Source organism: Puma concolor, chromosome E2, assembly GCF_028749965.1.
Source record: "Puma concolor isolate L17-30 chromosome E2, mPumCon1.1.hap2, whole genome shotgun sequence".
NCBI lineage: Eukaryota > Metazoa > Chordata > Mammalia > Carnivora > Felidae > Puma > Puma concolor.
The window spans coordinates 52,111,200-52,124,478 of record NC_141681.1 but is presented as its reverse complement, the minus strand read 5'-3'; the positions used below and the strand labels follow the sequence as shown (position 1 = coordinate 52,124,478).

The 13,279-nt window shown below is 57.9% G+C and overlaps 1 protein-coding gene across 3 annotated transcripts in view; it reads left to right on the top strand.

Moving 5' to 3' along the window:
• The first annotated feature begins 764 nt into the window (after positions 1-764).
• Positions 765-13,279, top strand: part of NOVA2 (NOVA alternative splicing regulator 2) — a 28,816-nt gene continuing 16,301 nt past the window's right edge. The window contains exons 1-2 of one of the 3 annotated variants that reach the window (XM_086690158.1): positions 765-820; positions 13,107-13,250. Coding sequence is in view for 2 of the 3 variants with exons in the window: in XM_086690156.1 (XP_086546282.1) it covers positions 3,761-4,037; positions 13,107-13,250 (421 nt within the window). In the remaining variant the exon portion in view is untranslated. Of the gene's footprint in view, positions 821-3,760; positions 4,038-13,106; positions 13,251-13,279 lie in introns of those variants that run through there. The other 2 variants (XM_086690156.1, XM_086690157.1) reach the window with 2 other exon arrangements.

The window sequence follows — 13,279 nt, the reverse complement described above, 5'->3', positions numbered from 1 at the left end:
CTTCCGTTCTTGGACTCCTGGCCGCAGCCTGAGCACCGCTGTGATTCCCAGTTGACAGAAGATGAGACTGAGGCTCAGACTGGAGAAAGCCCATGCCTGAGAGCTGGGAAGAAGGCCCAACCTCCCTCCTCAGACTACCTGCTCCCTGGCTTGCCCAATCCCTCCCAACCTGCTCTCCATCTACATGGAGCGCTCAGGTTCGCCCGCCCATCCCTCAACGCCCCAGGTTCAAGGTGCCTCATGGATCTTCCAAAACCTCAGCTGGCGGTACTGTTTGAACTCCCACTTTGCAGGCTAGAAAACTGAGGCCAGTCAGCCTTTCCAGGAATCCGCCATCCCATCACCCTTCTCCAAACTTCTTTAGAAGCAGTAGACAGAAAGGGCTGAGGCCACGTCTTTGACTGCCTGGGTTCAAATGTCGCGCCTCAAAACCGTGTGATTTCAGGCAGCCTCTCTGAGCCTCAGTTTCCTTTCCTGCAAAATTGGAATAATAACAGTGCCTACCCATAAGGCCATGCTTAAGCCTTAAATAAATTGGAACACATGCAAAGTTCTTAGATCGGCCGCCACACCCCTCTGTCGGGCATCTTCCCAACAGCCCTATGCAATTAGGTTACTATTTGCCCCCCAACATTGTTGCAGAGAAGGGGAGGCCCTTGCCTGAGTTCATACGGCGAGAAAATGGGAGAGTAAGAATTCGGAGGCGGGTCTGGCTGGGCTGTTAGCCACGGAGTCACAACAGCCCTGGGGATAGTGGTTTCGACAGCAACAGCAGGAACGGCATTTTCCAAATTAAGGAACGTGGTGGGACGCGGAGAAGGTAAGGACACGCCCAAGTCACGCAGCGTGTAAATGTCAGAACCAAGATGCAAACCCAGGCTTGTGTGTGTCCGGGGGCAGGCTGACCTTTGCCCCAGGAGCCCCTCCATAACGTTCTGGCGGAGCGGAAGGAAAAAGCGCAGGGAGGGGTGCCCTTGCCTCAGCTCAGTCTAGAGGATTGTATGCTTAGCGCCAGCCCCTACCCACCCTAAGCTGGCTGCTCCCCTGAAGGCCCTGGCGTGGAGATACTGGGGTGGCAAGGATGATGGCGGAGGGGGTGTAGCGGCCCCCTCCTCTGGCCTCAGATCGGGGCCCCGCAATCCCCCAGGATTTGGTGCTTGGAAAGCTGACGTTAGGTTGCTATGGCAATGGGTTTGGGGCGGTTGCCATAGCAGCAGAACTAGCCTGGGTTTAAAAATATCTAGGAGGAGGTTTGTGTTTGTGAGTGTGAGTGCGTGACCAACCGTGCTGTCGTGTGTGTCCAAATGGGAGGCCTTGGGGGGGGGGTGTGTGTGGAGCTGGGGCTGCAGGCATGACTTGGGGGGGGGTGACCAGCACCCCAGATGCCGTGTGTGCTGTGCCTGTCACACTGAGTGACCTGTGAGGTCCTATGCATTTTGTGCGTTAGACGATGGGAGCCATGTATCTAAATGTGTGTGATTATCCAATTTGCATGGGAGACGGGATTAGGTCTGTTTGTCAGTCTGTGTATCACATGTCGCTAACATGTATGCCTTATGTAACATAGGCTGTTTAGGTCTTACGGCTTTGATCATGTACTTGTAACTTCTCAGGGTGTGTGTGGCCAAGTGTGGAGTTATTTTGGCTTCGAATCTGTGCACCTGGGACATACTCGGATATCAGATGTGTGTCTATCTATTTTTGCATGAAACCCTGTGATGTATATATGGTCCACATGACTGGATGTCCACTATGCATTATGGGTGCGTGTGTGTGTGTGTGTGTGTGTGTGTGTGTGTGTGTACCTATCCCCATGAGTCTTCTTCATACATCAGAGTGTCCCCGTGTGAAACCATTGAGTATACACCTGTGTGTCTGCAAGAGCGCCTGTGTGACTGTGGGTGTCCTGGGGATGTGGAACTTCACGCCAGACTCCATGGATGTTGGGATATGTACCTGTGCGGTGTGAGTATGTGTGCATCGAAGGGTCTAAGGTGTGGATCTTGGCCTGACCCCAGTGTCTCCCTGAATCTCTCTTGCCTCTTCCTTGTCTCCATAGCAACCAGCTCCTCAGCTCCCTCCCGGAAGATGCAGGGGGGAGGATCCAGACTGCAGTGGACCACAACCCCCTCGAATCCCCCTTGGCTCCAGGGACAATGCGGGGGGGAGGGGACAGATGGGAGGCCACTTCATCCTCCCCAGGCCATCTGCTACCCTCCCCATCCTGGGGACCTGAGAGCATGGCAAGGCAGGGGCAGGAGTGGATGGAGCAGAGGGAGCCCCCCCCCGGCTGCCATAATTACCCCCCCCACCCAGACCCCTTCTGAGCTCAATCTTGCCTCTGACTGACCTGGGAAGAATCCTTGGAGACAAGGAATTCAGGGAGAAGAAAATTCAGAAAACTGAGTTTGTATCAGAGACCATTGAATATTAGCAATGATCCACTCCAAGGAAGGGTCCCCTACTTCTAATGCCTTCGGATTCTGAAATTAAGCTTGTCCTGCACTCAAATCCCAGTTTTCCCTCTGTCTGTCTACCTGTGTGTCCTTGGACTGAGTCACATTCCACGCTCCTGGGTCTCCACTTTGTTGTCTGAAAATCAGGTTTTCTTAAGGAAGTGAATAGTGGTGCTTTCTCTACGAGGGCCAAGACTGTTTTGTTCCCTGTTGTATCCCAGGGTTTGGGACAGTGCCTGACACTTAGTAGGTGGTTCGTAAGTGCTGCTGATTGAACTGAGCACCAACTGATTGCAGCAAGCGCTACATGCTTAACACAGGTATTCATTGAACTCGATCTCCGCAGCCCTTGCAGAATCCTATGTTGATTCTTCAAGGGATGGATGAAAGATGTGAAGGGGAACGTCCCAGGTGTCAGAGGTGGGTGACACGCGAAGCGAGATTTCTTATCTGGACCAAGTGATGTCAAATCTCTTGGTCAGTTTCCTCCTCTGTAAAATGGGGATAATTGGAGTACCTGACTGAGTCGGTTGCTCTGGGGATCAAACGTAAGGTTTGTGTAGCGCTTACTTAGAACCGGACCTGGCACACAGTAAGTGCTCAATAAACGTACATTACCCGTGACTGGTGGGGAAGGTGTGGATGAGCCCAGGGTCCTCATTGTAGCCTGGGGGAGCCTGGTCCCTCTCCCAGCTGCGGAAAGGGGCGTGGTCATGCCCAGGGGGCGTGGCCCAGGCTTCAAGGACAGACCAATGGGGGCGCCGAAGGGCGCGGCCCTGACCGGCATGGGCGTGGCTTTGAGCGGGTGGGAGGGGCCAGGCCGCTGTGGGAGCCTCCGGGAAGAAGATGCTCGGGCCAGCAGCCACCGCCAGCCCTGCCGCCGCTGCCGCCCGCACCCGCCGCCCCCCGGGTCCCCACTAGCGGCTGCCTCCGCCTCCTACCTCCGGTCCCGCTCCTCCGGCCCCCCCGCCCCGAGTAGGGTCTGGGGGGCTCGGCCCTCCGGCCGGGGGAGCAAAGAGGGGGGTCCCGACCCCCCAGTGGCGCGGCCGGTCCCTGGCCTCGGTGATCTTGAGAGAGACCCCACCCCTCAGTTCTCTCTGGGCCCTATCGGGGACTCCCCCTTGCCCTCCCGTCCGGCTCACACCCGCTCTCCAGGCTCTGTCAGCCCCCCAGAACCAGCTCCCTCCCTTCTTCCCTCTCCGGGGTTCCCCCTCCCCCATCCCTCCGCCGCCGCCCCCTCCCCCTCCCACATCCCCTTCCCTCCCCCTCCCCCACCCCCGTCCCCCGCCCCCCCCCCCCCGACCATGAGGATGATGGCCGCCGGCGCGGTGCACGGCCTCTTCACGGCCTCCGCGGCCCCGCAGCCGCCGCCGCCCCCGCCGCCGCCGCCGCCGCAACCCCAGCCTCCCCAGCAGCCGTCGCCGCCGCCACAGCAGCCGCCGCCGCCGCCGCCGCAGCCGCCGCAGCAGCAGCAGCCGCCGCCCCAGGCCCCCCCCATGGAGCCCGAGGCCCCGGATTCCCGCAAGAGGCCCCTCGAAACGCCCCCCGAGGTGGTCTGCACCAAGCGCAGCAACACGGGAGGTGAGAAAGGGTTGCGGCTCGGTGTGGGGGAGCGGGCAGGGGGCCTCGTCTTTCTCCATCCTCCTCCCCCCTCCGTGGCAGGTGCAAGGGCTCTGGGGAGGGGAAGGGCGCCCCTCCCTAGCCCCGGGAGCTGAGAGGGGCGTTGGGGAGGGGGCCGGACCCCCTCCCCCTCTCGCCGCTGCCCCGGGCTGAGAGCTTTGTCTGCGATGAAAAGGGGTGGGGGGGGGAGGGGGTGGTAAGTGTCCTTGGGGGGCGCAAAGGATGGGGGGCGTGGGTCTCTCCGGGCGGGTGTCTCTGTGTCCTTGAGGGGTGTGTGATGTGACCCTTTCGGGGCAGGGGTGTTCCCGGGCTGGCGTGTCCTGGCAGGGGGGAGGGGAGGGAGTAGAGGAGGCCTGTGGACCCGGAGCTTCCCAGCCTCCCTCCCTGGGGATGTCCTGAGCAAGGGTTGTCCCAGAGGGAGGCATGAGTGGGCCATGGGCGGGATCGTGCGTGGGGACAAGCTGGGTGGGTGTGTTGAGTGAAATGGGGGAATGGGTGGGTGTGTAAACCCAGGTGGGAGAACGTGTGGCTGGGACAGGTGTGTGTGTGTTTGTGTGTAAGAGGCAGGGTGAGATGAGGGGCTGGGCTCTGTGTCTGAGGCTCTCAGAGGGGTAAGTGTGGCAAGGGAAAGTGTGTGCCTGTCACCCTGGAGGGGGCTGTGGCCTTGTGACACATGAGTGAGAGGGTGTGTGTGACATGCAAGGGGGCGTGTGGGGGAAGCTGAATGGGCCAGCTTTGGGTGTGAGCCACGAGAGGCCGTGTGGATCCAGGAAGGCAGTTCCGTGTGTGTGACACAGGCGTGTCTGGGGTGGGGTGGGACCAGGAGAAGCTGGTGAGGGTATGTGACAAGAAAAGGGTGTGGGCGTGACTCCAAAGAGGCTGGGGCTGGGTGTGACACATGGAGGTGTGCAACGGTGACATCAGAGGGGGCGTGTGCGACAAGGGAAGGTGGGCGTATGACGGAAGAGGTTGGGGCTCCGTGGGTGAACTGCACGAGGGTGTGTAACAAGGGGAGGGAAGGATGGGTGCCTGTGTGACAGGGAACAGGGAACGTGTATAGATGACACCCAAGGGCTATGGAAAGGGAAGGGGTATGTGCGCGTGTGTGCGTGTGTGTGTGTGTGCGCGTGTGTGTGTGTGTGTATGTAGCTGTCACAAAGGGCGGGTGTTTGTGTGAAATGGTTGAGTGTGTAACACCAGGAATGTGAGAGTGATCTGTGTGTGAGAGAGAGACAAGGGATTGTGTGTGTGTGTGTGTGTGTGTGATGCCTGAGTGTTTGACAACACAGAAGGTGTGTGCGTGGAGGACAGACGGGAGGGCCCCTCACTGTGTGTGTGACCCGAGGAGGTAGGTGTACCAGAGAATAAAAGACAAGCTGGTAACTCTAGGGGTGCGACTCTGTGGCCAGGGACTCAAGAAGGAGGTGGGGAGTCTCGGAGACCCCAGAGGCCAGCCTATTAGCTCCCTGGATGGAGGGAGACCCCAGAGCAGCCAAGCCCCTCCCCGCGGTCACCTTGGCCAAAACCTGCTTCCTCTGGCCTTTTCCTCCGGACGGGAGAGGGATGGCCTGGGGCAGAGTGCACTCCCCACCCCCCTCCACCCGGTGGGTGGGGTGGGGGCCTCCCGCCTCCTCCCCTCCACTCTCTTTCCTCCCACTCCAGCCCCCCTCCCACTCCTGTCGCGGTGGGACAGGAATCGGGGACCCCCGGCTGCCTGTGTGGGGGGGTGTCCGGCAGAAATCGAAGGAAAGGGAAGTTGGGGGAGGGGTGAGAGGGAATTTCCTGTCCTTCTTCCTGCTCCCCCACCCCCCAGCACACACATGAATGTGTCCCAGCCAACTTCCTTCCCTCCTTCCTGCCGCGGGCCATTCCCAGTCCCGGGGAGAGCCCGACCTGGCAGCCCAGCCCTGCCCCTGCTTGAGGAAAGGGGTCCCTTCCTTCTTTGGAAGGGACTGAGGTCCTCCAAAGCTGCCTAACGGTGGTGATGCTGTGCCAAGGACGGTCAGGCCCAAGTACTCGGCACCTACTGCCAGTCGGGCTCTGAGATATGGGTTAATTTCCCACTACAGCCCTCTGGGGGAGACCACCGGAGCTGCTTTTTCACAAGAGGAAAACAGGCTCGGCGAAACGAAGCCACTTGCCCCAAGTCACACAGCTCAGGAGTTGGTGGCGCTGGGATCTATCCAGCGCTGGGCTGCCTGGCTCCAAAGCCCGCGTGCTTAACCACCGTGCACCCGGCCTCCCTCAGCAGCGGGGAGACTGGGAGGAGCCCTTAGGGACCCTCTCCTCCAGACTCTGCCACCTCCCCTCCCGTGGACCCGCGGGGAAACTGAGGCCCGGAGCTGCAGAGGGACGGTCCTCCGTTGACGCTCAGGGGGCAGCGTTGGGCAAGGATGCGGGACTTCCATCTCAACGTTGAGGGCTTCTTGCAATAATACTGTCCCGACGGGGGGCGGCGGGGGGGGGGTGGGGGGGATGCCGGGTCACCCTCACGTCCCTTCTGAGCCTCAGGGTCACCATCTGGCAAGTGGGGAGATCCCAATAACCGCACCGATAATAGTAATAACGACGACCATTATCATTGCTTGCTGCTTCAGAGGCAGCATTTCATGTAATTCTCCCAACACTCTGTGATGTAATAATTAATAATGCATTATAATAATGGCTAACATCTATGGTCTGCAGTGCGCCAGGAAGTATTATGGAAAATGCTTGGCACGGACCCGATCATTAATCCTTATAATTCTGTTATGTTACCCTTCTCACAGATGACAAACCGAGGCACAGAGAGGTTAAGTAATGTGCCCGAGGTCGGTCAGCTAACAAGAGGCAGAGTTGGGGTTTGAACCCGGGAGACGGGCTCCGTTCTGTGGCTAGACACGAGAGTGAACCCCGTTTTCAGGCGAGGAAGCCGAGGCTCAGAGGGGTGAGGGAGTTTTCTGGGGTGTCACAGCAAGTCGTGGCAGACGGGGTGGGGGGGGGGGGCAGATTGAGCTCCTGCCCGCAGCGCCAGCCGGCCCATTCTTGGGGGCTCCTAGGAGGGGTAGCGGCTGTTACCATTGGTGCCTGTGCCCTGTGACTGACAGAGGCCACTGGGAGGGGGACAGGCTGTCCAAGCACAGGAGGACTTGGGTGAAGAGGTTGAATGGGAACTCCAGGGGGAACCCATCAGAGACACGAGTGACTGCAGTCTGGTGGGATTATAACAAAGAGTGTCACCTGCCTCCCACTCCCCCCCCCCCCCCCCGGTTCAGATGGGACTCTTTATTTACTTTTTTTTAATGTTTATTTTATTTTATTTTTTGAGAGAGAGAGAGAGAGAGAGATAGAAACGGAGCAGGAGTGGGGTAGGGGCAGAGAGAGAGAGAGACAGACTCCGAAGCAGGCTCCAGGCTCTGAGCTGTCAGCACAGAGCCCGAGGTGGGGCTCGAACCCGCTAACCGCAAGATCACGACCTGAGCCGACGTCGGCCGCTTAACCGACTGAGCCACCCAGGCGCCCCCAGATGGGACCCTTAAAGTGCCACTAGAATAGCAGACTGCTGACTGTATTCCCATCTCTGTCACCCCCATACGTACAGAAACAGCCACTCTCCCCCACAGGCGGGCGCGCGCGCTCACCCCAGACTAGCTTAAGGCAGCGGTGTCTTGCTCCCAGCATCCCTCACTGTGTAACATCAAGACAATGTCACCAAGGGTCAAGAGCGAGACCTTCCCCCGGGGGGGGGGGGGGTTCGTCGCCTCACTGCCACGTGCTTGGTGTGGGACCCTCAAGCAAGTTATTCCACGCCTCCGGGTCTCAGTCTCTGCATCTGGAAAGTGGGGGCCGCGGAGATCTGCCCCTGCGCCCCTGTCGGAGTGGGTTCAATGAGATTGTCTCCGTGAAGCACTCGGCAAAAGGCCTGGCAGATGGGAGGCCTGGCGTTGCTATTGCTATTAGGGTAGGGCCGCCGCAGCCTCCACGACATTGCACCCAGCCACCCTTCTCTCACCCAGAGCCCGCATCGCCCCTTCGGCCTCTCGTCCCTTGGAAGCACGCGCCACGCCCTGGTTGGACTGCATTTCTCCCACGCACGGGCACCCCTGACGTCCACAGAGAGACTTCTTCATACACCTGACGTCCCAGCCCTCCTGGGGGGGCGCCACTGTCCCCCCCGCACCCTGCCATGGCTTGCCTTTCACCAACAACACCCCCCCACACACTCCCACGACAATACCAACCTCACACCCCAGCCACCTCGGAGCTCCGTGGGGCACACCGACCCTCCCCAAGGAGGTCCCCTCCCCAACCTCCCCACCCAGAGCAGGTACCCCGAGCGCCGACACCCCGACAGCCGGCCCTCCCCAGATGTGCTGTGTCTGAAAACACCTCTACAACATACACCCCTTCAGGTCTGCCTTTGTCATTAATGACCCCCCCTTTATTTTATTATTTTTTAACGACACCCCCCACCCTCCACGTAAAGCCACCTCTCAGGGTCAACTCTCTGACAATAAAAAGGGCCACCCTTGCCACGGCACCCCCAATCTCTTGGGCAGGTAAACATTATTGAAGGGGAGAGAGGTATTCTTTGCCTTTTGGAAGACTCCAGAAGCATGTCTGAGGATGGTGGGCACCAAAGTTAGGGGGAGACTAGAAGGAGGAAGACAGCCCCTTCCCAAGGGGCGAATGCTTGACCTTGTAGTGGGAGGAAACCATCGGGAGAGGGGAAGTTGGCATCTCGACTGCCTCGGTCCCCATCGTGGCTAAAGGGAGCTTCCTGAGTCCCAAGGGAAGCGCCAAGAGGGGGGGTGGAGGTAGGTGGGTGCAGAGTCTGGGGGTTCAGACTCTGCTTCGGTAGAAGGAAGAACTTTTCCACAGGGAGAGCCTTGGTTGTTCGGACTGGGTGGGAGCGTGTGAAGTCTGGGGGCTCTAGGTTCAGCGGAGGGTCCGTGTCTCTCCTGGCTGCAAGGCAGGCCGGGAGATCGCGGCCTGGCTCTTTCCTGGGGTGGGGGGGGGCGGGGATCACATGGGAGGGAGGGGTGCCCCCGAATGAGAGGGATGTGCAGAAGATTCCGAAGAGGAGCAGAGCGGTCTGTTGGCCACACTGGGGACTCCTGCCCTGAGTTCTGCAGGAGGGAGGTCCCAATGGTCACTCTCCACAGGAGACGGGCCTGAGGTCGGTCTGATACGGGCACCCCACCCCCCACCCCCGCCCAGAGCACCCATAAGATGGTTTCAGGCGGTCCACGGACCAACTTTTTTTTTTTCCTTTTACCCTTGTGTGTGCCTATGATATGCTTCGTGGGGGTGGGTGGGACGTAACCCGCCTTCAAACCCTGATTATGAGCAGTGATGTTCAAATGTCCTCTTGAAATAGATGTGTTTAAATGTTCAAAGGGAGCGGACTTGAGGGAAATGGACCGTGGGTCTTGTTCCGTGCTGTGTCACCAGCACCTAAAACGAGGCCTGGCTCAGAGTGGGTGCCCAGGAAGGATTTGTTGGAGGAAGGGAGGGGAGGAGAAGGAGAGAAGGCAGTCGAGGGAGGGAGTCAGAGATGCTGGGTGGGAGAAGGGCCGCGGGGGGGGGGGGGGGGCGGCTGGCTTCCATCAATGAGAGCTCCTTCCTCCTCCAAGAAACAGAGAAGGGCCTGGGGCAGCCCCTACGGGGCACGTGATGAAGGAAGTGGGGTCTCCCCTTCCTCCGGTTGCCCAACAAAAACCTCAGACCTTAGGGGCTCATCTCCCCGTTTGGGCCAGACGCTGTGAGAACTCTACTTGTGTTCCTGACATCAGCATCGCTAGCGATCGGGATGGAGGTAATGACAGCTAACGTTTCTCACGGGCTCTACGTGCCCGAGACCATCCCAAGTGCTGTATGATTTATCATTTAACGAGTTGCCGTAGCCCTATGAGGTAGTGCTCTCATGTCCCCATCCTATCAGTGAGAAAACTGAGGCCCGGAGAGGCGAGGCAGCTTGCCCAAGGCCACGCGGCCTGTCAGTGGCAAAATTCACACTCTGTCTAGGGCTGTTTCTGCGGCTTCAAAGGGAGATTCCTGGGGAAGTGTGAGACAGAGGGAACAGAAAACGGGGTGTGTGTGGGGGGTAATCAGTTTTCTTCAGAACAGATGAATACCTTCCATCTTTAAGAGGGGAGTTTGCGGGGGGGGGGGGGCGCCTGGGTGGCTCAGTCGGGTAAGCGTCCGACTTCGGGCTCAGGTCGTGATCTCGCGGTTTGTGAGTTCGAGCCCCGCGTCGAGCTCTGTGCTGACGGCTCAGAGCCTGGAGCCTGCTTCGGCTTCTGTGTCCCCTCCTCTCTCTCTGCCCCTCCCCTGCTCGTGCTCTGTCTCTGTCTGTCTCTCAATAATAAATGAACGTTTAAAAAAAAAAAAAAAACAAGAGGGACGTTCAGGACGAGGCCCCTGGCTGGAGAGAAGAGTGGCAATGAAGTCAAAGAAGGAAAAAGAGGATGGAACCCTTGCGAGAACGCCCTCCCCATCTTTCTGAGCCTCCCGGAGGTGGAGAGCTGGCCCCCCATCTCTGTGGCAGGTTTAGGGGCGGCGTCAGGCAAGGGGCCACCTCTGTGAGCCCAGTGAAGAAAGCGAATTCAGGAGGGGGGGCGGTCAGGATGATCGATGGGAAGGCACTCTGGGGGACTAATTACCTAATAGGTTTAATGGTCTGATGAGGCAAGTTTAAGAGGATTGCCTTGGGCTCACGGCAACCCCTTCATTCTGGACCCTCTCGCCATGCCTGCAGAGCCACATCCAGCCCCTATACCACCATCTTAACGCATCGGGGAGTTCAGAACCTTCCGTCTTAAGGGGTCAAGCAGAGATGGGCAGGGCTCCCAGCCCCCCACCCTGCCCCCACGTTTACCAGAACAGTTTCTCTTTTCTGCTCTGTGTGTTGGAGTTTCATGTGAGACATTGAAAATAGGTTTCCTTTGGTTAAAAGAAAAAAATTAAAAAACCACTGGAGGACGGTTTAAGACCTTAAGCTTTGGAAGCAGAATGGCCTGGCCCCTCCCTTCCTTTCCCCCGGGTTTATTGCATGCCTACTATGTGCCAGGCACCACATGAGTCCCTGGGACACGAGGGTGAGCTCCAGTGACGTGACCCACAATGGACCTTCTGTGATACATTGCTCTGAAGGCATAAGACAGGGAGGAGGGATCCACTCCTCCTCTGGGTTCCAGGAAAGCTTCCAAGAAGAAGCAATATTTGAGTGAGGGCCTGAAGGACAAGAGGAATTCGCTGTGGAAGGGGAGTTCCAAGCAAAGCGAATGTGCAAAGGCCCTGAGGTGGGTGGGGGGCGGAGGGAACGTTTGAGGAGCAAAGTTATGTCTGATGGTCTGATGCACATAGTGGATGATGAGGACGTGATGCTGGAAAGAAATGCAGGGCCAAATCACAGAGGATCTTATACTGAGAAGTCTCCAGAATTCCCACCCTATGAGAACTTAGGGGCAACAGTTTGGTTAGAAGGTAGGAGAGGTTAGGCATGTGCCTTGAATGCATTCACAAAGTGCTTTACACATGACCGAGATGATTGGTCCATAAAAAAGAATGGCCACAGTCCCACAGTGGCCGCTGGCACCACCTGTAGGTCTTGGAGACTGTCCTTGAGTGTGTTGGTTTTAGCTAGCAGGATCGGAAGGTGCTAAGCAAGTGAGGGCCAAGAAGGAAGCAGGGTTGCGTTGGACCCTCAAGCCAGTGGCTGTCTTGGTGCCCTTGAGCAGCTGACCTCGGGCTGGTGCCTTCACTGTCTCTGTGCCTCAGTTTCCTCCTACGTAAAAATGGAGCTCATTACGCCCATCTCATTGGGAGTTGTAGGGAATGGTTGAGGTCAGGCTTGCGAAGCACAGTGCCGGGTCCCTATTGAGTGTTGAGAACATCTCTGGAGTCCAGCCCTCCTCCCCACACCCCTCAGTGGTTCCACCAGTCAGATCGCCATTACTCCTGCCTCATGAGCATCAGAGGGATCTTCTTGAAACTTAAGTCAGACCCCATCCCTCCTCTGCTCAGAGCCTTCCCATGCTTCCCATCTCACTGGGAGTAAAAACCAAAGACCTCACCGTGGTCCACAAAGTTCTACAGCCCACCACTACCACCACCCCTCCCGGCCCTCCTCTCCCTCCGCTCTCCCCGTCTCTTCCTCAGCCCCACCGACACCGGCTGCCTCACTTTCCCTCGGACAACTCAGGCACGATCCCACCCCAGGGCCTTTGCACTTGCTCCCCCAGAGAGCCACATGGTTCCCTTCCCACCTCCACAGCCTGGAGGCAGCGTATCACAGCGGTCGCCAGGTTGGGTTCAAATCTCAGCACTGCCACCTACTAACTATGTGATCTGGGGCCATCATTTTACCTTTGTTTCCTCGTCTGTAAAATGGGCTTTCAAAAAGTACGTCTTTCATGGCACCAGTGTGGAAATTCAAAGAACTGGTATGCGTACAGTAGTTGGAACAGAGTTTAGCATGTCCTGGGTTCTGTAGAAGGGTCTGTTAAACAGAGAATGCCACGTTCTTGGGGAGGGCTTTCCCGGCTACTGGATCTGACGCTGCAGCTCTCCCTACAACCCCTATCTCCTTTTCATGCCCCTTTTTGTTTCCTTGGTGCTTACCACCATCCAACATAAAACATACTGTCTGTCTCCCCCCCCCCCCCCCCCCACCCTTCTAGAAGAATGTAGCTGTGTGAGCTCTTGGCTGAATCGCCCAAACTCTTTCGGTCTTATTTGCCTCATTTGCTTGCGAAATCAGGGAGTTTGTCTGCTTCCCTCAGGGCTGTTTCGCTAAAACAGTGCCAAGCGGGCGGTAACAGGTGCTCGGGAACTATTTGTGGGATGAATGAATGAGTGAGTGAGTGAGTGAGTGAGTGAATGAGCGAACATCATTATTTGTGTTATTTTCCCCACTGCTATTCTCATGATCATGGCCCCTGTGTGTTCCTGGGATGCCTGTGGTTTCCTGGGCCCACAACCATACCGGAGATGAAGACCCCTTCCCCTGACTCCCTCACTCCCCCCCCCCTCCGTGTGCCCCTGCAGAGGAAGGCGAATACTTCCTGAAGGTGCTGATCCCCAGCTACGCAGCAGGCTCCATCATTGGCAAGGGCGGGCAGACCATCGTACAGCTGCAGAAGGAGACAGGAGCTACCATCAAGCTCTCTAAGTCCAAAGACTTCTATCCGGGTGAGCCCTGGCCCAGGACTCTGCCCTAG